The sequence below is a fragment of the Haemaphysalis longicornis genome, unplaced genomic scaffold (genome assembly GCF_048455015.1).
Source record: "Haemaphysalis longicornis isolate Haplotype H1 unplaced genomic scaffold, Haemaphysalis longicornis Haplotype H1 scaffold_18, whole genome shotgun sequence".
NCBI lineage: Eukaryota > Metazoa > Arthropoda > Arachnida > Ixodida > Ixodidae > Haemaphysalis > Haemaphysalis longicornis.
The window spans coordinates 6,615,987-6,641,029 of NW_027526282.1; the positions used below are offsets into that span (position 1 = coordinate 6,615,987).

Genomic DNA, 25,043 nt, shown 5'->3' on the forward strand with positions numbered 1-25,043 from the left:
TTCTGCGTTGATAACTGTTGTGCTTAATCATTGATCGAGGAACGTCGGAGCCGAAGAACCTCCGAGCTGTACGCGTCACGTCTGTGCATTATCGGGTGCAGGGTTCCCCTGGTGTGGCTGGTCGTCCTTGCCCTGGGGCTGTGCGCTCTGGTGTGGGACTCGCGTCACCACCTCGCGCGGCTGGCCTCCCTGGGTGGAATCATGATGCTCCTGGCCTTGGACTACCTCTTCTCCAGCAGCCGAAAGAGCGTGAGTATCGCTGCGCCCGTGTCACGGCGATGCATCGCCGCGAAGGTGGGGTGCCTACTTGAGCGCTTGACTTTAGTGAGCACCACACACGCGCTACCAGCCGTCCAATAAGCGCACGCTGTGGTAATTGTTCTTTTCAAGTAAGTTTTCGAATAGTGCGATGGACATGGATTGTTTTTTTGTTTTAGGAGCCGTAGCCTACGTTGTGAGGCCGTGACAGTGCGATGGACATGGATTGTTTTTTTGTTTTAGGAGCCGTAGCCTACGTTGTGAGGCCGTGAAAACAGCCGCAAAATTGGCAAGTTTCCATTCTTGCAAGCTTGCATCTAAAGCTTTCATATAAAATTTTGATCTAGAGCACTGGTGTGGAATTCTGCACGACGCCGACGCGAGACCACAGGAGCAGGCGCTCAAGAGCTGCTCTCTAAAAAGCGCGGAAAGGATGTTTGTTAATACCAACCAAAAATAGCGAAAACGGGCAAACTCTGCACTACGCCTAGCATCTGCGGGAAAAGGCACAATTGGAGAAGTAAACGCATTCGATTGCTCCAATTGTAAAATTTGTATCATTGGTGCAAACAAACAAAATAAAAATTTATAACAATAAAAACCCAACGTCTTTAGCTACTCCATGTGAAGTGTGGTTACAAAAAACCCGGAATGTAGACAAGAAGGATGAGAATCAAACGCATCGTCAGAAAATTTTATGAATTTATGCAGATTCTTCTAAAAATAATATTGTTGGTTGCACAACTCGCAATAGGCCCGCGTGGGGCTATTTGTGGCCTTACTTGGAAATTTTGAGAGTGTTTGGGTCGAAATAGGTGCAGTTTGCGTTTGTTGATGCTCGATATACCTGATCGGCTTTGCAGCACCGATTCGGGAGGCTCGTGGGAGACTCCTAACTTCGGGCGGCCCCTCAAGCCGTGCCAAACAACGTGTCGCTAATTTTCTCCGGTAATCGGCTCCCGATGCGGGAAGACGCACGCACGCTAGCGCAACTCCACGGCCAGTCTTCGGTTAGTCTTTGCTCGGGAATAAGTATGAAAAGAAAGCAAAAACTTAAAACTGGTCACGCCCCTTCGATGCTCCTCGAACTCGGGGAGTTGTCTCTGCACCCACGAAAAGACCACCCAGGCTTCGGAAAGAGCGAAATTAAGATGGGGACACCGAAAAATTCATTGGGGCGGGCCACGCAGTCCGCGATTGCCCTGTCAGATCTAACGCGCGCCAGCTGAACACGACTCGCGGGGAGTTAATCGATAAAGGCTCACTCGAGACGGCCTCGTACGAACTATAACCATGGATTAACTGTGTCATTAGAGTGGAACGAAAAGCAAAAACGCCCGTGCGTACGAGTTTTCGGCGCACGTTAAAGATCCCTAGGTGGTAAAAATTAATCCGGAGCCATCCGCTACGCCGCGCTTCATCACATGCGTTGCGTTGGCGCGTTAAACTCTACAATCAATCAATGTCATTAGATTTCAAACAAGCTTGCTAGAACTCTTCCTGCGGATACGAATGCACGCGTTCACCGCGTGCTCCTCCTCCGACGCGGCTACGCAGGTTCCGTGGCTCGTGCTGGCGCGTGCGCTGACGCTGCAGTACGTGTTGGCGACGTTGATGCTCCGTCTCTCCGTGGGTCGAAGGGCCATGATGTGCCTGTCGCAGCAAATCGAGACCTTCTTCGACTGCGCCTCCGAAGGCAGCCGCTTCCTTTTCGGCTACCTGGCCACCGGCGGCAACCTCTCGGTGCACGACCATGGCGCATTGGCGGTGCTCATGGACCACTCCGGGAACGCGACCACACTCAGGCCCATACTCGCCTTCACCGTGAGCTGCTGCTGCGCCTGTTCTACAGCGAAGCTGTTTAGCTACAGCTCTATAGTGCATGCACAAGATAACCCTAGCCCGGAAATGTCCGTGAACGGAAATCGTGGTAGGGAGAGAGGTTTCATAGCGGGGGGCGTTCAACACCGTGAGCTTAGACTCGTAGGTTGCGCCACCTGGCCGTCCACGCCTGTACGCCATTGGTGTAGTGAACGGCAGAACGCAGCTGAACAAGCGAACAGGCAAGCAGCGAAACTTCGCCGAAACTTCGCCGTCGTTGTCAAGCCTCCCATTATAGCACAAAAGGAAAGAGCGGAGCTGCAACACGCATGATGCAGATCGAACCTATTCGAAAGCGTTTAGGAGGATCCTAAAAAACCAAGTGTCAAGCGTAGCGAAACCAAAAACATTCGACATGGCTTGACGGAAGTGAGACATCTCTGGCGATCAAATGGACATTCCTGGTTTCGCTTTCACAACAGTAAAGATGTGCTTAATTGTTTTCAGATTTATTGTTTGTGTGCAACTCGATGGAGCCGAAATATCTTCGCTGGGTTTTCGGCCCCCGCATGCGTGGTTCCGGACCTGAATATATCTCATGGCGTTCCTTTCATTGCGTAGTAGTGCTAGTGAGACGGGAAGTGCAGGGTGGCCTGGTCAAATACGACGTTCAACTTAAGCGAAATGCAAATCCATGGACCCAGATGAAGCATTCATGAAATACGGTGGCAACATCTCAGGCAGGAGTGGCCTTCAAGTTGGAACGTTCTCTTTGCTCCGTTGACCCCTCACACCCCCCTCGTGTCCAGGCGATGCCGGTGATCTTCTACGTGGGCTTCTGCGTGAACGTGCTCTACTACTGGGGCGTCATGCAAGCGCTGGTGACCCGGCTGGGCGGCTTCCTGAACCATGTGGTCGGCTCCACCGCCTGCGAGTCCATGTGCGCCGCCGGGAACATGCTCTTTGGCCTGGTACAGACGACTTTGTTTCCTTCGTGGTCCTTAAAACGTCCGATACTTCGGAATTGGTATACCAGGCGGACATGAGGGCAGGTGCGCTTACATCTGGGAAACAGGGATAACACTTGGTGCCTGTTACTACATTGGTCGCGGCTACTGATGGCACCTTGGGATGTCTTATAGTCGTTAGAGCGGCAACGACTCACGCGGCGTCAGCTCTCAAAAATCTTTGATTTCCAACTGCTGACTCTCCCCCACTCATGAAGGCGAAATACAGGAAACGGAGAAGCGCGAAATCTGAGATCGAAGCATTCCCCTCTCCGGTGGTTTGGTGGCATGTTACACAACCTTTCTTGGGTGTATATTATTTTGGAGAACTGGAACGCATCACAGGTGATGGTTTGTGAGCAGCTGTAAGAACATGGAATTGGAAGGAGCAGTAGCATTCCAACTTGATTTAGTCAACAGAATTGCCGCAGAGCGGGCCCCGTTTGGAGTAAACTACCCGGAGGCAGAAACTGGAGTATATCGTAGCATTCAGCGTTCCCGTTGGGTTGTACAGTTTTCTGAACCTGTGCGTGCCTTGTGATGTCTTAAAACTGCCAGAGAAATCTAAATGCGGGGGCAGGTCCTAATTAGTTGTGAAAGGGAATGGCAACCACACTACTGCCAATCCCAGTTTGGCTTGGAGGGAACTATTCTCACGTCAATTAATTCGTTCGCGCGCAACCGGCGCTGAAAAGGAGATTCCGCGGGCAGCACCAGGGATTACGCGAGATTACACGAAACAGGTGAGAACTTAAAAATAATCTGTGACCTCAAGTTGTCTTAGCTTTTGTGAGGGCATCCGGCATCATCTTAGTATTCTGCTGACACGCCCGAGGACTCCCTTGACCTAACCGGCAAGAACTGCCGCCTTAAAACACGCTTCACCTTTAGAGTACTTTACGCAAGGTGGTGCAACCTTTACAGGAGAAGCAAATTCTAACATGTTTGTGAAGACCCCTGGTGACTAAAGTGTACCGGTGAAAGACGAGGGGAAAACGACGCAGCGGTGGCCGAAATCCACTATATGCGTGGCTTAACCGCGATGTCTAGAAATGGAGATGAAATGGGGCAACTAGAACGCCGACAGCCTCCGCTGCGCCAAACGGCCGGCTGTAAGGCGGATTACATGCAGAAAATCGGCCGGTTCGTTGTCTGGTAGTGGTTTTGTCTCTGACAGACATAAACTTTGTTCAATTTCACAGTCTGGTTGGTCATTTCTGTAGCGTTCATCTGGAAGCACATAACTTGCAGAGAAATAACTTATTCGTGTCCACTTCATGCGGCTAAAACACTCTACAGGATAAGATTCGTACAAAGGCACACTCGGACGAAATTATGTAACTAGCACCGTGAATGGAACAATGCTATTATCCCGAACTCTCAATGGCATGATTTATCTTGTTACCAGTTTTCCGGCCTCTGGTATTATTCGCTTAGTGTATAGGTTTCAACCTATGCTGCCCATGTCTATGTACACAACAATTTCTTTCACATTGGTTGAACTTCCAGGCGGAGAAGAGTCATAAGGTGATCGCGACAATGGATTTTGTTAAATAAGTCAAATTCAATGAACGAATGTATTTGCGATGGAAATATCAAGACACTTGCTTATCTTCTTTGTGCAATTCACGTAATTAAATCGTATTCCCAGACACCCGTATCCAAAATAGTCCCACACTTCCGCCAAGTGCGCTTCACGAGACGCACACAATGTCTTTTCGGTGTTGCGGAGGTACTCGGTGCGCAGTTCTTCTAGATAGTTCCACGGGTAGGTGCCATTCTGTGGGCTAACGACAATACGTAGTTCTCTCTCGGCGAACGTTTTTTGCTGAAAGAGCAATATTCGCTGTCTTCGGGGTGCTAAATGACTCCATTTATTGGCTGTGCGACATTTTTAAGTCCGTGTTGCATCTTGTACCTACCGTCATGCCTGGGAAATCTGGTGTTTCGTGAGACCGGTAATAGATCAACTACGGTGTTTTTGGTATGTGTAAGTGGCATGAACGGTAGTCTCTAAGCTTCTCCCTTTAATATAGTATTGTAATATTTATGGCGGTGAAATGCCTATGCTCTTCTATGGTACGCCAAAGTTAAGTGATCTTCAGTTTGGGAAATTAACAGTAACTAAGAAAAACAACCTATAAAACTTCCCTTCGCCTACCATAGAACCCTAGATGAGTACACTGTTAGCGACGCTGCCTTTTTTAAGCGATGCTTAGATGGCTTGGGTTTCATGTATTTCATTTTCCCGTCAACAAAAGTTCCGGATGTTCCACGTGTTCTTGAAGGGCGAGGCTTTCTATAGGGTCCGGCATTCGGACAAAAACGTTTCGGTGCGTCTCTCCTCAAGTTTCGATCGTTTCCCTTGCGGAAATTACTCGGGGCTTGGGCTCTAGGGCGACGCTGGCCCTGAACCCATCGTAAAAAACATTTCTTTCATTGATGCTAATTAGTTACCGAATGAAATTGTAGGCTAGGGTTCCGTGCATGTTTCTTGTGTAGGCAAGGCCAACTTCATCGCGAATGCCCAGAACAAAACAAAACAGCTGGAACTCTTTGTGTCTTCCTTAAGGGGTATACCCCGTCAAAGCTAAAAAGAAATAAATTGCACATTCCCTTCTCGGAAATTGTCACCCTTATGTCTTGTGGGAAAAAGCTTCGCTGGTCATATTCCTTCACATACTAGAATGGCTCATGATTTGAATAAATGTCGATCTTTTTGTTACTGAGACTGATATGAAGTACTCGTTGTATATATCCCTCTAATGCTCTGATTAGGCGTAGTATTATTAACCTACGTTTACAACTTCGGCATTCGGACGTAGACCTCACGTCTACGAATCTTAAATGATAATTTCTTATCAAACGCTACTATTATGCGGCACTGTAGTTAATACTATCTAATAGCCTTACATTATACAGCGCAGAATAAATCTGCATGATTCATTAACTTGTACTACTCGCGCCATCACATTGTCTGCATTGGAAGCCTGCCTAAGACTTCCGCCTTCGTAATGCGCAGAAAATTCGTATTTTTGTTGTTTATAAGCCTATTGATTATATTTTTGTACCGCAGTATTTAATCGCATCTACAATTTCTTGCGTTGATTTTTGGTTTAATAATACTCCAAAACGTCTTGATCTGGAGCGCAAAGAGAACGCATTATTGCGAGGACAAAAGTAGTACAAAAATTCTTCCTGGGCACAGAGTAGCGCTTATGTTGTCTGCAGTTGTTGATCTTTACGTGTTGTTCCTTGTTTCAAGGCACACTGTGACATTCTTTTAAAATAAAATTGGGTATTTTCAGTTCCTTTCGAGATTCAGCATGTGGTCACAGTAAAGATTTTAGTTTTTATGCATGTAATATCTTTTTACTTTGGCTACTTTTACTAGCACAACTATGCAGCCTTCAGGCGTCCTGTGTAACCGTCTTTGTTGCAGTTTTGGAGTTATGAATTCGGTGAGGGAAAATTCGCGGGGAACCTTATCTGTGCACTTTATGAGACTTGCGTGAACACCTAGGGTGGATTCACCTACATGTAATGCATTTTTCTTTCAATTTTTGCATTTAATATGTATTTTGTAGAGTCAACGGAAGGTAACACAGGCAGCAATGCCCTATTCAATCTTCATCTTTTTCGCTCGTGAATGCTACCTCCTAATCTTAATCATTGTGTTTTGGAGTTCTTGGACTCCATGCCTTTCCTCGGGGACACCGAATTTTCTATCACAGCATATCATGCATGTCTATATAAGTATGGTGAAGGCTTTCTTATATCTCCGTGCAAGAGTGCGAGCTACATGCATTCTTTTCCGCTGTGGAAGCCCGGCCTGCTTGCTACGTGTCTCTTACACTCCCATGGCCCCCGCTCTCTCTCTCTCTCTCTCTCTCTCTCTCCCTCCCTCCCTCTTTCTCTCTCTCTCTCTCTCTCTAGCATATATATATATATATATATATATATATATATATATATATATATATATATATATATATATATATATATATATATATATATATATATATATATATATATAGCGTAGTGGTTATCGCACCAGACCGGTATTCTGGAGGTCGTGGGTGCGGACCCCACCTGGCGAGCATTTTTTCTCCGCTTTCTTTCTTACTTTCCAAATTCTTTATCTGTTTCAATGACATACCACAACCTCCCCTTTGCTTTCCGAGGTTTTCTTGGCTGCCAACCCTTATTTCTGTGTTATTTCTACGAGCCCCTCATTTCCTATTCTGATTCGCTACATGCATAGCGAGGGCCTCTGTTCTGGCAGTCTTGGTGCCATAGGGAGCTTAAGAGGGTTTAACGCTGGTTGACCACTCTCGACATGTCGTAGACACTCGAGTCACGGCGCAAGGATTAAAAGGTCCCCTTCACCCCGAAAAGTCAGAGTGGCGCTGGCTACCACCCCCAAGCACAGGAAAAAATTACATTGACATAAATACCCCAGAAAGCGGGGGGGAAAATCGCCCCGCCGGTAGCGTAGTGGTTATCGCACCAGACCGGTATTCTGGAGGTCGTGGGTTCGGATCCCACCTGGCTGGCATTTTTTCTCCGCTTTCTTTCTTTCTTTCCAAATTCTTTATCTGTTTCAATGACCTACCACAACCTCCCCTTTGCTTGCCGAGGTTTTCTTGGCTGCCAACCCTTATTTCTGTGTTATTTCTACGAGGCCCTCATTTCCTATTCTGATTCGCTATATATATATATATATATATATATATATATATATATATATATATATATATATATATATATATATATATATATATCACACTTTCGGTCTTGCCGCATGCAGGAGCAGTCTGCCGTGCTGCTGCACCCGTACCTTCCGTACGCCACCAAGGCCGAGCTGCACTGCTTCATGGCGTCCGGCTTTGCCAGCATGTCCTTGGTCATGATGGCCTCGTATATCGCCATCGGGGTATGTATGGATCAATTCCCCTTCAGCTAGTTCCTCCTCACGTAAACAAGGGTGCAGTGGCTATCGGTAGAATACAATGGGTCGGAGGGAGTATATTTTATGCCGGTGCTGCGCGGAAACTTTGTCTCGTTCCCAAGAAGTATCGCTTTCGGCGGCAGAATTCAGGATAGGAAGGGACACGGCCCGTAACTGAATGAGCGCGGAGAAGACACGTATCTGGCCTGTGGCTCTGTGGCAGCGGCGATGAGAGACTGAGGAAGTTGTCGATCGTGATCCCTGTTCGGAATTCATCTAATTTCGAGCCTGTTCACTTCCACTTTTACACCGTTTTTGTGCAAATGGTGCCAAAAAAAATCAAGGGGGGAATATAGCTGTAGTGTAAGATCATCTGACTGGGAAAAAAAGTCGCCGGCCAGGTTAGAAACTTGCTCCGCAGAGATCCTTCGAGACGTCACACCCTCATCACCGATTCTCCTCCTCGCAGGTGGACACGCGGCACCTGGTGACGGCGGCGGTGCTGGCGGCGCCTTCCTCCCTGCTCTTCTCCAAGCTGCTCTACCCCGAGACTGAGCAGCTGCGCATGGTCACCGTGCGCATCTACACACACAGGAGGTACGCGACGCGCACAGCGGCGGTAACCGGGAATCGGCACGAGCTCTGCCTCAGTCTTAAGCTACAAGCACATGCGTTTCGGCACTTGTTCACTACGCGCACTTATCTTATTGTTTGCATATGCTTTCGGCCTGGGAACGTGTGCTTGTACATCTGTTCCGGCCGCATTGGCCGGACCAAAGTCAGACCAAAGCATGATGCCATACCGTTGGTAACATTGCAGAGTTAAAGATATGGTAGTTATTCAGATCTTAAAGAATTCAAAACCACGCTACGAGCTTAAAGTAGCCACTCTAGATCTAAACTTGACATTTGTTCGGACCACTTTCCTCAATCGCGTTAGTTTTAGCGGTACTGTGAGGGAGTATTGACACTGGCCGCCTAGTACCATAACACAGCTGTCTTATATTGTCGGTGTTTCAGGGCCACGGAACGCAATAAGGCGTTGACGACGGCGGCTTCCAAGCAGAAAACGCCTTTTCTAGTGCTGAACTAGTCTTCAAAGCTTTGTGTGGGTGCTTGGACGCACATGGCAAACGTGTGTGTGTGCGTAGACACACTCAGAAGAACTGGGGAGTCATACGCAGAAAGCACTGTTCCCAAATGTGGAATGATAACCTGCCGGCTATAGCTCCTACTGGTGTTAAGTAAAATGCCTAGGTCTAATACAGAAGAACGATGAGCTCTGATAGAGTCCAAAAGAAAAAAAGCATAAGCATTTGATTTGTAAAATTCCTCTATACGTGAACCAGCTACGGCAGCAATGCATGCCCTTCTTCGATGCATTTGCCGGGTTACCTTGTGGCAACAAAACTGCTCCAGGCATGTTTCCTACATTTTGCATACACGTTTCCATTCGTTAATGTGTAATAAGATCAGGGCGTGTTCTGGGCTGTGCTGCGCATGCGCAGTGACATCTTCCTGTCGACTGCGCCAATTATATGGCCGCTTGTACAGTCCACTGATAAAATGGCAGCTACCAGGATGAAGTTAAAAAGCCCTCTATGGCACATTGAGAAACAGAATAGCGCAGGAAGAAACGGGACGGGAGAAACACAGAAGCCTAGACGTGAACTGATTGTTTATTGCACATAACATATATATAGCTCAGCGTAAGAGCAACATACGCGCACACGCGTACCCACACACAGAAAGAAAGAAAATACGAAGAGCCCTTCGGTTGCTTACGTGCGAGATTGCGAAAGCAGTGACATAAACAGCATTCAGAATGCTCGACCCAGTGCTACACTTAGGGCTTCACTTTGCGCTGGTTGCTTTATATACTGAATGTTATAAGTCTATATACTGAATGTTACAAGTGGTGCCTTGAGGACCAACGGACGAACGTGAAGTTGCTTTACGCTTTTGAAATTTCGCCGCTGAATAACCATCCTTTCAAACATTTTTTTAATAATGCATTCACATCTCCACTGATAGTAAATCGCCTGTCCGTTTCTTTGCCGTTCTCACTTAGAGTGAGACAGGAAGCTTCAGGTCTCAACATCTCCTTTTTAGACATATACACTATATCTTTTAGTGACATTTTACCACCCTGGCAACTTCAACCTGCATCTTGTGACTTGTCCTTCATGGAAATAGATACACCTAGGGTACCACAAACTGCTATTTTGCAGCACTTTTTTGTCCCTGCAGGATAAATATAAATGTGCAGAGTTTTACAGTGACGCATCAAAAACTGCTGCCACCATGGTGTCCTTCACTGCTCATGGACCAAGCTTTGATGCGTGCAGAACCATGAGCACATACAGCACAATTTACTCAGCTGAAGCATATGGCATATTACTCATTGCACAGCACATTCTTGCACGCAAAATTCCAAAGTCCATCATATTATAGATTCCTTGAGTGCTGTGCGCGCATTGGCATCGCACAAGCCATGCAAAAACAAAACTGCCAATAAGGTTTTTCACACTTTTATGTATAGACGTGCCCCAAAACTTATTCTGGTATTGTGCTTGGTTCCAGGTCACACTGGGATCGCTGGTAATGAGGTTGCTGATGAGAGGACCCCTGCTGCTGCACTCAGGAACACAGTAGATAGAACAATCCCAAACACTGACCTCAAGCCACAAATCCGTCCACACCTTCGTAACAACTAGCAAGCAGAGTGAAGTGAACAGGCAGAGAACAAACTAAACGTGACAAAACCGCCCTTGGGACGATACACCACCGACTCACACAACCGATTCAATGAAGTTGCCATATGCAGATATGCAGGTTGCGGATAGGACGTACTATCGGCGTCAAATGAAACGCGAACACGAAAATATGAACCAGAACGTGCAAAACTCACAAAATGCTGTTCGTAGAGTTCCTATAATGGCCCGCTATTGGTATATTTAGAAATTCACTTTTCCGAACTTTGTTTTCGTAACTAAGTCACGCGTTATTTTGGCTTGCGTGGAAAGAAATCGCGTTATTTGTCTGTTGAGGTTCATTATTTTGTGTTCGCGTTTCATTTGACGCCTATAGTACACATGCAACACACTCGCACCTGGTCACTTGATTTCAAAGACCCCTGTACAGCAGGTGTGGGGAACACTTACCCGTTGTTCACGTACTAATACGGTGTAAGGCACTCAACACAACACTACATAAATACTCTCCACAGCTATACAGAGGACACATACTCTGTACGCCTCGTACTTTTTAGGTGACGTTCCCTTGATTTCTCATTAGCACACCTTCCACTTTTTCAACGACGTCAAATTTTCACACCTTACAGGTCATCATCATACACACTGATGACCTGGCCATTTACACAGCCATCTTCATTGCTTTTTAAATCATTTGACGCATATTTTAACTGCAATGCTATAGTGTTTGCTTTCACACCAATCTCATGAAGTACCCTGTTCTTCGCGATCTTTGCCTTTGGTCGGGCTTGCGCCATAAAAAACAATCATCATCGTCGTCTTGAGATTGCGAAAGCATTACAATTTGTTCAAGCCATGCGATGATCTATGCACACCGGTAGGTCTGCTGTGATTGCCATCTTCTGCTGTGACAAGTGCACTAAAGGCACCAATCCCTGACACACCCTCCCCTTCCCCCCTTCCCCTTAATGAATGATGGGAGATCCTTCGGCTCAGCCCCTCCGCAAACGTCCACACGAGCTCAGCGGCCCGTGGGTGGGAGTTGCTAGCCCGGTACGGGGCCTGGAAATGAAGCTCTGCTCCATCGGCGGGTCCCCCCCCCCCCCCCGGAAGGGGAGGCGGGGGGGGGGGGAGGGGAGGGGGTCACTCTTTTGTATATAAAGATCAATCAATTCATCATTGTCCTCGTCAACACCACAATACATGTCTGACGAATAATCTGAGTTGTAATGGTCGCGTTGCTCTCGGCTCTTGGGGGTATGGCATTGATTGAGAGGACCATTGCGTTGAGGGCGGTGAAGTAAGTTAAGAAGCATATCGATTGACCCTTTAAAAGATGCCGCGTAGGTAGATAGATGCATCAGAGTCCATGGCGAGAGAGGTAGCACCCATACCAGATACTCGTCCAGTAGTGCGATTCCTTTACCACTGTCGTAATTGTTACTGATATGTCTGTTTCTACGAATTTCAGGCTTCGCAATTCTGCCTTGTTGGCCCTGTTAAAACGTTATTATCGTAAACATACTTTGCTGCTTGTGTAATCAGTATGACAAAATTACTCCTGTAAGTCAGTATACGCGTGTAATAAGTTTCTAAGTCGAAGGCGACGATTTCTCTATGTCTACTTTTAATTGCTAGTGCCAAGGATACCGTATTTACTCGCATAATCCTCGCACTTTTTTTTCGGAAAAGTCAATGCCAAGATAGGGGGATAGGGGTGCGAGAATTATGCGGGGAAAAAAATCCGGTGCACAGTGTTGCCAATTTGCTTTCTGCCAGTCTCGCTAAATGTAGCGGTCGTTTTTTGTATATGTAAGCTCAGTGTTGACAACAGCAGCTATTTCTTTTTATGTTATTATTGACAACGTAAACAGTCTCCCGTCGATCAGCGATCATGAAATTGCCGCCTTTGCTTTCTGGCGCGCGCCCTATCTCGTCGTCGTCATGTGCGTGCCCTACTCCAGTAATGCACGTTGAAGTCGGTGACGCCGAAGTGCCTGCCTGCGGCGCGGTTGCCGTGTTCGATCGCGTACTCTATCGCTTTCAATTTGAAAGCGGCAGTGTAGCTCGCGTTCTTCCCCACGGCGAAGCGGCACCAAGCACAAAACAAGGAGATCAAAAAGTTCTCAAAATGGCAGCGAGCTATACACCACTGACGCGAGTGACTCACTGACTGCTGCTGCTCAATGACGGGACATGACGGCGACACGACGACACGACAGCGGGCTGCGCGAACGCCGTCTAGTTGCGCGCACGCGAAACCGGCTCAAGGACAGTGTGAGTACCATGAGTACCGGGTTAGGGCGCCTGTTAGGGAGTAGCCATGCAGGTTGTTAGGGCGCCTGGATGGCCTTGGAGACAGCGGAGAGGCGGCGGGGGAGGGCGCGCGTTGGAGCGTGCGTGCACCATGCTGGTTTCGCGAGCAGGCAACTTTCGCCGCTGCAAAGTTGGGGGTGCGAGGATTATGCGAGGAACCGAAAAATCCAAGTTTTGGTGGCTCACATTAGGGGTGCGAGGATTACGCGAGTGCGAGGATTACGCGAGTAAATACGGTATAGACGTGGTGTAACTGATGCATGGTAAACTCGCAAACTGTAGGCTCCCGGTTCAAATCGCAGACCCAAGTTCCCCAATCTTCTTTTCTTCGCTTTTATTCTATTTGCGCCGTGAACCATTGCTGGGACCATCGCGAGTTCAGACCAACGCTGGATTGTAGCGTGATTTTAACACGGGCATGTAATGGGGCACCTTACACACAGTAAAGAAGACTCAAGGACGTAGAAGACAATGACCTACATCCGTCCTCTTCTTTGCTGCGCTTAACGGCATTCTAAATGGAGCCCCAACTAGCTCGTACCCATACGTTGCTCGCCGAAGGTCTTTGTTTATTATATGAGCCATTTCTCTTCGAAACGCTCACCGAACGTCTGCTTTCGAACTCGTTACCAGCACTGGAAATTCACGTGGCTTAGAAAATTTCACGGCATTGCTGCTTCTTTAACATACGCAGCACGCGGGTTCTGCTAAAAAGCAGGAACTGCAGACATAGTCCCAACAGGCAATAAACCCGTCATTACCTAAAAGGGTGCATGCTGGCTTCACATTCCCATATGAAGTGAATTACTCTAGCGCTTACCAACTTACAAAAACTGGGAACATGCTACCTTACTGGGGATAAGTCAAGAATAGACAAAGTGAAGAAACCGAACAAGTAACGTCCGCTTATTTCCCTGCTTGCTTTCTTGCTTGTTTGCATGCTCTAATGACGAAACATGTACACGTCTCTTGCTTTATCTCCAGGGAGATGCGTGTGAATCCTTTTACGTTGTAATGAATAACTTTCTATGTAACTACTGGGTACTTAACAAATACCGAAGTGATGCTTTTACTCAGCTTCGTAAGAACCTAATCAAACCAGCAGCTCGGCACTGAATCGATGTCATCACGTTCGTTGACTCTTTAAATTACAGTAATCCCTCGTTATAACGAAGTGTGCGGGATGGCGCGAAATTTCGTTATAAGCGGTATTTCGATATAAGCGTCCAGTCAAGAAAAACCTAACCAGTTGAGCTTTAATTGCGCCACAACTGTGAGGAATAAAAACATGATGTATTGAGAGCAGCAAAATTTTAATTCGAGTGCAAAAAAGGCATTGAGCTTTGACTGTTTTATGTTCTTTCCGGACGCGAGCAACTCCTGCTCGAATTTGACGACGCCTTGCATGAGACTGTGGTCGCCGTGATTGGGCGCCGTGAAGAGCTGTGACTGGCGTCCGAACACCTCGCAGACTAGAGAGCGAATGAGGAGGATAGGCAGTGGAAACATCTACAGGGGCGCGTGCGCGTCACGGAATGCTAAGAGCTTTTCGTTCTGGGAAAGGCCGCAAATGCCGTGGCTTGAGTCTGAGGCTATGTTTGTGAGCTCAAAAAACGACTACCCTCTCATTCTGGGTCAGAGCGCAATCATGAAAACAGACCGGTTTTGCACTAGGAACTTTGCGTGATCACTGGACAGTTTTTTTTCAGAGGTGTGCAGCCTGATCATTGCAAAACAAGAGTTTTTCGGCGCCCCGTTGTCGACGACGCTGCTAATTCTACGGTTCGAGTGCCGCTGTACGCGCACTGTCGCGTCCACGCCATTGACCAATGTCTAGGAACAAAATTCAATGACCCTAACAAGCATTTGGACCGTTTTTCTAGAGTCGGATAGTGTGAATTGAGCATGACAGGTTCGAAAACATAGCCGGGGAAACACCCGCTTGCTTTGACCCGACATGTTTACAGCCGGACTCGCCGCTGTGTCGTCGCCATTCGGAGACACACCCGCTCGCCTCTTCGCTCTAAGCGGATTACGCTCTTCGTGCGCTTCGAGTAATACGGTCCAAAATGCGTGTGTTTGGGTTGGGACCAGAAGAAATTTCGAATAAAGCGATATTTTGAGTAAAGCGATTTTGTTATAACGAGGGATTACTGTACTAATAGACAGCCCGCGGTTATCGATATTCTGAGTGTCATTTTCGCTGCGATTTGAGGAAGTTCGATGCGAATGTCGACCTGTTCATTGCTTTTAAATACTCATCATCACAGAGCCACGTTTTGAGATGGCAGAATTTTCGCAGTCATTACACATTTGTCAATACTTTAAATATAGATGTTATTAGCAGACTTGTGAACTTTTCACCAGGTAAACTGTTTTAACAGCGGTTGTATTGCGTTCAGGGCAGTGTGGTTGTTTGGGGTTCAGTAGAGCGTGCATTTTCCCATCCATCCACTGTCCACGTAGCACGGACACGAGCGTGCTGGAGGCCGGCGCCAAGGGAGCCATGGCGTGCCTGGGCGTGGTCGGCGGAATCGTGGCCAACATCGTGGCCTTCATGGCCATGATCCACTTCCTCGACGCCGTCTTCAAGTGGGCCGCCGGCATCCTAGGCCTGAGGGGCGTCACCTTCCAGGTGCGTGCGTGACCGCAGCATGCTCTGCAGCCGTAGCCGCTCTCTCCATGCCTCATCACCCACCGTATATCAAAGAGAAAGCTTTGAGTGCCCCGATGAGGGAAACGCTAGCATTGATGCTGTTGTCCGGTACGTCAAACGGCCGCTAGTGTACAGTAAACCAAAATGAAAACGTGTTTCAGTTATCGGGAGAAATGAATCCTGGTCTCCAGAGCAGATGAGGGCTTACCATGATGCTACCTCAGCACGTTTCCAGCGGCGCAGAAGAGTTAGCCTAGTGTGTGCAGCGTGAGAGAACAACGTGACGTCACAAAAGTAGAACGGGTGCAGGGCGGCCACGTAGAGCTCTGTTTCTGCAAAAGCTGCGGCGTCAAGTGTCTCAAGTCTGCCTGGCAAACCAATGCGTGCCCAACGATGCAGAAACAAAGGTGAAGGAGCAGACGCAAACACGATGTTTCAGTACGGAAGTATTTTATTATTACTGTCGGAGTTTCGCTTTTAAATTACGTGAACAGACTCAAGTGGTCTGGAGAGGACCTAGCAAAACATTTATGCGGGAGGGGCTTGCGGAGATCTTTAAACTCAGTGTGTGCCGTGCTGCTCTAGAATTGGAGCATTGGGATCACGCCGCGCCTTGGCCCTGACTCGGTTCGCAGACGATCCTGGGCAAGGCGTTCACTCCGCTAGCGCTGGGCATGGGGGTGCCGTGGAAGGACTGCGCCGACGTGGGCGAGGTCATCGGCGTCAAGGTGGTGGCCAACGAGTTCATCGCCTACACCTCGATGGTAGACAAGCGGCTAGACGTGCGTTTCCTTTCCTCTCAAACATTACACTGCTCATTAAATTATAACCCTTTCCTTACCGTAATCAGAGTCCTTCAATGCTTCCATAATCAACACAACTTCGGCCTGCGTCTTTCATGCGACGCGCGGCTTTTAGAACTTACTGCTGACCTTCAGCTGGACCTGACTTCTCTTTAGAACCGATGTGACTTTTTAGATTTTTTGAAAGCTTTCGATCGTGTACCTCCTCAAGACTACTATTCAAACTTTCATGCCTTCGTCTCGATCCGCAAACTCTTTCGTGCTTAATCTTTTCTAACCTACCGTAGTCAATTCACTGTTACTGCTGGCCGTCCTTCATTCCCTACTCAAGTAATATCTGGTGTCCCAAAGTGCTCACTCCTCGGTGCGCTACTATTTTTAATATATGCTAATTACATCCCATCTAGCATCTCTTCACCTAGCCTCCATTACCGACGACTGCGTTATTTGTCGCCGAATACGCGATGGCCAAGACCAAATTCTACTACAAAAAGATTAGAAAGCCAGCTAGTGCTCCCTGTGGCTAATGACACTGAGCTCATCTAAATGTGAATTCATGCGCATGGCTCGTGAGCTTTCAGATCTCAAGTGCACATACACCCAAATTTCAACCAGTCTTTCACTAGTAGAATGATACCGTCACCTAGGAGTTCTGTTAACCACAAACCTAACCTGGTACGAACACATACTAAAACTTTTTGCAGAAGCACCAGAAGCGCTTGGTTGCACCAGAAGAAACGTTTCATTGTGTCCCCGAACCATCTGCAAGTTGGAATACGAGACGTCCATTTGAACTAAACTGGAACACGCATCTGAAATTTAAAACCCTCATCAGTCTTACCTAATCAATGCCATAGAATCAGTCTAGAATTGGGAAGCCAGCTTCATCGCTTCTAAATGTTATTGGCCACAATCCCATCGAACATGATTGAACGTTCGTTCAGAAGTGTGGCATCGCGAACGCGCTTGACGGCACCAATGACGAGATGTTGCGGTCAGCGGAAGGCGACAAGGAGCTCTCGGAGTGCGACGAGGAGTGATATGAGTGAGATAACTTCGGGGAATATATCGCCCGTTTCTGTCTCATTCATTTTTCTTGCTCACAAAGTTCCTTGCGCGTTACAAACGGAGGTGCAAGTTTTTTCGGTTTTTTGCCTGGAAAATCGGGTGCGCGTTAGAATCGGGGGCGCGTTAGAATCGGGTAATTACGGTAATTACGGAAATCGAACCGAAAGCCGTCAGCCGCCAACACAGAATTAATTATAGCACGTTTATTGCAACCAGTTTCAAATTCGGTCGCCGCGCGGGAAAATGGCCGTTCGAAGGCCAGCCTGCAAGCGGGCCAGCCTTACGTCACGGTCTCACCCGTGAGTCAGGGACGTTCGCCGCATCGTCTGCTATGATTGCACATGGTCCGCACTCGCCCGCGCAGTCGACATGTCGTCTGAATCGTCAGACTCGGATGAGTCGCTGCCACCCGACAGACAGAACAACTTTATTTGGCCAGGCAATTAGGCCGGCGATGTCTTCGCCGTCGTCCGTTTTTTAATATTACTGCGGCTCGAACCGGCGCAGACCGTGACAGCAACAGCCTGTCGCCACTCTTCTAATCAATCTGATCGCGAAAAAGAAGTTCCAAATGCGAGAAAGTAGATGTTAGTGTGTTGAAAAATTGTGCAAGTGGTTGTTATCAGCGCTGAATTTAAAAGCGGCGTTCAGATATTTGCCGCGATGGTAAGCCTGCGCTGACCGGAAGCGGAGGTTCGGCGCTCCGACCCAGCACTGCCGGCACCGCGGTGCGGCGAGCGGCTGAAAGATGGCGCCACCTGCGCGCTAGAATCAAAACAGGCCACGGCAGATGTCTTGGTCACCGATCGCTGAAACGGAAATTATCGCCAAAATAAAGCTCAGTATGCGAAAAAGGGGATGATAGTGTGGTGAAAAGTTGTGTAAGGGATTGTCATTCGCAGTTGTACAGATACCGGCGATCAAATATTCGCCACGATACTAAGCCTGAAGTCGCTGAAGTTCCGAACACCCAGGCTGATGCGAGCAACGCCGAGCCCGTTGGCTTGGGCGACAGTTCTTGCGGCCGCCGCCACGCACGAACTGAGTCCACGTTTAGCGCTGCATGTCGTCGCGTGGAAAATAATGCACCTTGGCGTCGTCGTCGATTAGCTAGGACAGGCTTCCACGATCAGTACTTCGCATTCCGCGAGCTTGCCATAGCACAACTTGGTCGAGATCGGCGACGCGCACCGCCGCGTCGCCAAGGTGCGCGTCGACATCGCGCACCGCGCGGCACTGCCGGCACCGCGCAGTTTTCAGCACCAGTGCAAGGGAACACCATGCGCCGGCCGCGAACTGAAGAGCAAAGACGTCGAACACGCAAAGTGCGCAAAGTTTACGAGCATTGCTCACACAGCTGCACCCGCACGTCTCCTGCCCAAACGAATACCACCGACAACAGCAGCGCGGAGCGCAGGATATCGTTTCCGGTTCCGAAAACGACTATAAGACGTCACCCTGAACCGGCCAGATACGCAGGCCGATGTTTCGTCACGCCGAAAGCGATTTCGCTAGTGCTGCCGATTTGTGGAAGCTCGCGGCCGGGACGATCAAAATCGATTTTAGACGTGATTCCGGCCTCGGATCGCTGCAAAAATTTCTGTGAGGCATCTGTACAAACTACTGAAGCCAATTATATCATTTTTTAGGTGTCAAAATTTGGTTTCAGTACTCCTTTAAGTCTTAATCGTCCCATTACTTCCACATGCTTTTTTTTCTGTTTTCTTGTTTATTTTGTTATTGTATAAATTTTCTTATGGACTGCCAACTGCATTTCTGCATTTCTTTTTGTGTGTGAACTGCATTTCTTTCCTTTCTGTACTTCGAAGGTTCTATCTTTCCCTATGTAATACCCCACGGTGTCCCTTAATGGTTGAATAAGTTATTATTCTAAAGACATAAATAATAAATAGTTAAATATATATATGGTACGATAATATAAATAGCAAGATATAAAAAAATATTCGTAGGTATAAATAATTGCTGTGACATTGTGTGGTGATGCTGTACTGAGAAATCCCCATCTCCACTGGAGAATGGAGTCGCGGCAGTTGCGAAAAAAAAAGCGGCACGACGCATGAAATGCCTACGATGCAGCGCAGTTGCCTGCGAGCGTGGATATTGACACAGATGCGCCCGCCCTTTGCCCACGGCAGAGTCGTTCAGTAGAAAAGCCAAATAGTGCTTCCGTAGATATTGTGAGGATCACGCGCACGCCGAATAATACCCGTGCTAAACGAGCGTTTCGAAGGCCTTTGAGTCGAATGTCATTTGACTCAAATGACACGTTTGAGCTGCTATACGACGTTTTTCAAAGGCATTTGGTTAAAATGTCATTTAAGTCAAAGGAGCACGACAACTGACCTTTGAGAGTCTCAAAAGCCTTTGAAACACGAACGGTCGTACCCTCGGGCTCAGTTTCTGCAAGCCGTAATAACAAAAACTATTATTTACGAGTAAAATTTGGTGTTTGAAGTGCAAGATCTTTATTTTCTATCTCTATCACGCGCTCTACGATTACGAGGTAACTTGGTACTCTCAACATTGGTGGCGCGAAAAAAGACAAAGAAACTAGCTGCCTTGTGCATGTTTTGTGCGCGCTTGTAGATCGTTATCAATTTGATCACTAATAATTATTTTTGCCCAATTTATCTCTAAAATTAAATTTTTGCCAAGAACGAAACATGGCAGCAGTGGCGACACCAAAACATGGCGGGCGAACGCGGAAACTTTCAACTGCCTTTGAGAATGATATCGTTCCAGTTCCCGAGCTCCAGCTCTAGTTCCATTGGTCGTTCCAGAGAATGGTCGTCCAGTTCGAACTCATTCCAGTTAGAATGAGATTTAAAATTTCAAAGGTCATTCGACTGAAATGTCCTTCCAAACGCTCGTGTAGCACAGGTATGAGATACGGCGGTAGTGTAGCGTCATCGCAGTGAGTGCATTGCTATAGCTGGGAGACTAGCGATATGTATCGGCAAGCGGCTGAACGGAGAGGAGAGAAATCTGCGGCCGATAGCAAATCATGGCAGCGACGGCAGCTGGCAATCAGTTGATCTGTGTCGACGAATTAAATCGTGTCTTGCGACACGTCCGTTGTAGCACGCTGCGTGAAACAGTATGTGACGTTGAGGTAATCCTTTTGACCTCGGTGGGACACAAGGCTGCTGCTTCTGCTGCTGCCCGCACAAACGCAGCCACGCAACAACGCTTCTACGGCGCTCACTCTGCCCGCTTTAACCCACAACCAACTTGTACTCGCTCGTACGGAAGTTGGGGCGGCTGGGCTTGTATTGCAGCACAAGGTGTCACACCGATGAATTGAACAGCCGCTCCCTTCACGTAACCAACTTCAGCGCGCTACACCCTGCGTTATGGAATCACTCGAAATAGCTTACTACAAGAAAAACACAAACTGCGTCGCGGGCAGCACGGCCGACTTGGAGGAGTAGCGACGACTGCTCTGCGCACCGTACGTGCACACGATGTCGCCTTAGCAACGGAGACGCACAGCCACCGGCATGGCGGCGCACACACAGGGTTGCCGGCACGCGCAAAGCGCTAGTGAATGCAACCTATATCTTTGAACCCGGTGGAGCTCGTTTTAAACGTGATCCTTGCACGCACAGCTAGTTGACATGTTTAATACCAACTATAGGTAAAATTACTATTCAGCATATCCGAATAACTTTTAATTCAGATGGAACTGAGCCCGACAGAAAACTGCGCTTGATAGTAAGCTCTGCACCTTCAACGGGTGTGCAGCAATCGTAAACTGTGTCAGTCCCCCTAGCGAGTGTGTGTGGCGACAACACGCGTATGGCGTCCGTCTGCCGCATATCGCAGGCCCGTTCGACGATGCTGGCCACGTACGCGCTGTCGGGATTCGGCAACGTGTGCTCGGTGGGCATCATGCTCGGCACCCTTGCGGCGCTCTGCCCTAAGCGGCTGCCCGAGGCCTCCGAGGTGGCCTTCCGCGCCCTCTGGGCAGGCTGCTCGGCCAGCATCCTCAGCGCATGCGTCGCTGGTGCGTGGTTATGTACATACGCTCCTCTGGGTCTGCATGTATATGGCGCGCGTCACGGATGAGGGAAGAATCACGGATAAATGAAAGGCGAATGCGGGATTGTGATGCAGAGCACAGGAACAGCTCTGCGTATTTGCATCAAAATTGATTGCTGCATAGATCAGTCACAGCAGTGAAGTACGGTTCCAACTAGAGTTCAAATATACCCGAACCCTGCCATTACTTAACGTCCTTCCCAGGAAAAGGGGAACATTTAAGAAACTTTTCCAGGAAGCCCAAAGCTGTCCCGCACAAAATTGGTCAATCAGTATGAAAGAAGCAGAAATCCGCTTTTTGACGCCGTTTAAAACACTAAAATCAGTGAAATGTGGGTTAACGAATGTTTACGTAAAACTGTCCAAACCATTTACGAAACGCTTCTTTTGTCGCTACCTTGGTTGGGAAAGAAGGATATTAAGTGCTTTGCTGCATGTAGAGCGTTACGGCACGACTGCTGAATGAGAATATAATGTGCATCATTTAAAATAATTTTTAAAATTGTCAATCTAGCCTCCATTCCAACTTGGGAACTTCCAGCTTCTTAAGTTGCCTACACTAACAGGCCAACCAATGCATTATGTAAGGGTTTTAAGATTCCTATCCAAGAAGCTCTTGTCTGGTATACATAGTTGTTATCTCAGAGATAATGTATGGTGTGCCACCGAACCGCCAAAAATGTCTGATTGACACTACATTTTGCCTGTTAGCTTAATATTGTCGGAACATGTGAATTCTGCTGAGCCGAAAACTCGAATCGGGAGCCGCTGAGAATGGTGATGGTAGAGACGACCCGGAACACACCACGAGAAGCAAGAGCAGACCACATCAAAGCACGTTAGGCAAAAAGAGGCTCTGGTGGACAAATATAGAGTATTATAATGGTCGTGTTCCCCGAAGAAACTGAAAGGCCTCTCTAAGGGCATAATTTGAGCTTTTAGGATTGAGCATCTTTGCTGTAAAATACTTTTGTCCCTACTATGAACGGTGGCGTGCTGGGAACAAAAGACGGTCGAAAGCAATTGTCCTACATTCCGTTAGACAGGAGGCGCCACCATGGTACGCCCAATTATTTCTGTTCAGATTCTGGAAAAAAAACATTGATAGTGTTGATATGAAAGACTTCGTTTTCGAAACATTGCGCGCAAGGCCAGTGCGCACTCATTGGCAAGTGGAAGACAGGTTCGATCGTGTCGGTACCGTGAGAAGTGATACTTAGTTTATAGCTTGGAGTCTCGTGCTCCGGTTTTTGGAATGAGTTTGCCGTTGGAGTAGAGATACAGGAGAATTTGTGTTCAATGTGGTGATGTTCCAGTACCTTGCTGTACCAGACTTCACCAATGACATTTTGGCATCAGTAAAGTACGTTGTTGGGCTAGTTGGTGCATGTCTCAACTTGAAAAAGGCGCTTAAAAAATACACAACACGAGCACGAAGAAGGACGGGACGGATGCGCATCCGTCCCGTCCTTCTTCGTGCTCGTGTTGTGTATTTTTTAAGCGCCTTTTTCAAGTTGAGACATTTTGGCATGTTCTTAAAGTGCCTCACGGAGCTTAACACGTGTCCTTAACTGTTCCTTGCCAGGGAGCCTCACCAATATGTAGGTCCTAGAGGGCGGCGCTATTTTCGACGGTGGCCCTAAACACCAGGTTAGTGTTGTTAATAAGGATTAGTTTGTTAACAGCCTGTTCTGGGAGCACTTTTGGAGAAAAAATTTTCATATTCGGCGACGCCAACTGTATACCACATCAGCTTGACGAGCGAGCAGGAGCGGACAGCACACTTGCGATTCAACCCATCTGCAAAAGTATATAGTGTATTTTCGTAATTATAAGCACCCCCCGATTCTAAACACCCTCCCCTACTTTGAAAAAAAAAAGTTTGCCCTCGAATCTAAGGACCCCCTTTTCTGCAAAGTAGCGCTTGTTGCCCAAGCTGCCACCCGCGCTTGCTCACTCTGTTCATGAGCCGGAGCTGTCGGAACAGAGCAATCTCGGATTCTGGTGCTCGGCCTGTGCAAAGTGGAGGCACAGCAGAAGTGTAGGCGGAAGTGTACAGAAGTTGACGCACGACGCTACACGACAGAAAACGCTGCACGGCGAGAAAGCTGCGTAAAGCATCCGCGCTAACTATCGCAAAGCGGATTTCAGGCGCGTAGAAGCGGGTCAACGTTGACGTTGTGGCAAAGTCCTTTAGAAAATGTTTGATTGAAAAGCACTTTGACGGAAGAGAAGACAACCTGATACGGTATACTGAGAGCGGCGGCTCAAGCGGTGCGATAGACTTGAGTGACAGTCAGCGTGACTGAGAATCAGACGTAAGCGGCGAGTCACAGCGGGTTCAGTGTCTGTGCCTTTTTTTTTTGTATGTTTGCAGAATAAAACATTATTCTTTGCTGCCGCCTCATCTGGATACCGCAGAAAAAAGTTTCTGTTTGGGGGGGAGAGGCTCGTTTTAGATGTTTCGAATCTAAGCACCCTCCCCCCCTCACTTTGGGGACCACGATCGTGTAAAAAACGGTGCGCTTAGAATCGAGTAAATACGGTACTTAATGGTACCTAATGAAGAGGCGAATTATGCCTAGAAGTGCACAACGTGTCTCAAACTGTTATTTTTGCTTTGTTTTAGTTTGAGAAAGTTTCTGTAACGGAGCGTCATCATAAGAGCCAAACGCTAAAAATGGCGTATGTTCGCAACATAAGCAGCAAGAATAGAAGCAGCAGCAGCATCAGCGGGAACGAAAGCAATAAAATGGCGCGCTAAACTAGTTCTGTTAGCACAATGAGAATATGCTCGACATTACGAATTTTGAAATTCCCAAGTAGAAGATGAACTTTGGTATGTACTTCCGTGTGCCTTCCCGGTACGTCACGTCCGTAATCGCTGAATATGGAGCTTGCGTCTTCCTTAGAGCGTCAAGCTGCTGAGGGCTTGATAGTGTTGCAGTGTTCAGTGTTCAGTAGTGTTCAGTGTTGCATTCTTGAAGTGGGATGAACTTATATATTTCGCGCCAAACATCGTATCCTTGTACACGGTGGTGGATGACGGCAATAGAGCAGGATGTTTTCACGAGCTAAATCAAAACGAAAGACCCATATATTTTAATCTTTAAAAATATGATTAACAAAAAAATCGACCGTACGTGCCAAACTTATGTTTCTGTTTTCTTTTTCTTTTTTTTTCAGGTTTTGACTTACCAGCGCCAACAGAAGACGGATGACACCGCATTTACTCGTTGTTTTCGTATTTGCACAATTGTTCACTAATTTTGATTTACGTGATTCGTTAGCAATCCCTCAGTGAAGCTCTTTCACGATGCGGCTGTATTTAATTAGCCCGTACAAATAAATAGGCGTAGGTATTGGTGCAAATTGTTCTGATTTTTA

General features: G+C 47.6%; 1 protein-coding gene across 2 annotated transcripts; it reads left to right on the forward strand.

Moving 5' to 3' along the window:
- On the forward strand, window positions 1-25,043 carry LOC144166553 (sodium/nucleoside cotransporter 2-like). 2 transcript variants are annotated; one of them, XM_077696052.1, is made up of 9 exons: window positions 1-249; window positions 2,889-3,050; window positions 7,897-8,022; window positions 8,507-8,634; window positions 15,534-15,702; window positions 16,359-16,505; window positions 21,441-21,621; window positions 23,242-23,306; window positions 24,843-25,043. In XM_077696052.1, exons 1-8 carry the CDS (start codon window positions 202-204, stop codon window positions 23,259-23,261), a joined length of 981 nt encoding a protein of 326 aa, XP_077552178.1. In that variant the 5' UTR covers window positions 1-201; the 3' UTR covers window positions 23,262-23,306; window positions 24,843-25,043. The 2 variants fall into 2 exon arrangements, with proteins under 2 accessions (XP_077552178.1, XP_077552177.1); XM_077696051.1 differs by lacking the exon at window positions 23,242-23,306.

Excerpts from the sequence above, each read along its gene's own strand:
- LOC144166553 (XM_077696051.1), top strand. The coding sequence starts at position 202 with ATGATGCTCCTGGCCTTGGACTACCTCTTCTCCAGCAGCCGAAAGAGC. Across the intron at positions 15,703-16,358 it reads TGAGGGGCGTCACCTTCCAG|ACGATCCTGGGCAAGGCGTT; the intron begins GTGCGTGCGTGA and ends CTCGGTTCGCAG. Across the intron at positions 21,622-24,842 it reads CCTCAGCGCATGCGTCGCTG|GTTTTGACTTACCAGCGCCA; the intron begins GTGCGTGGTTAT and ends TTTTTTTTTCAG.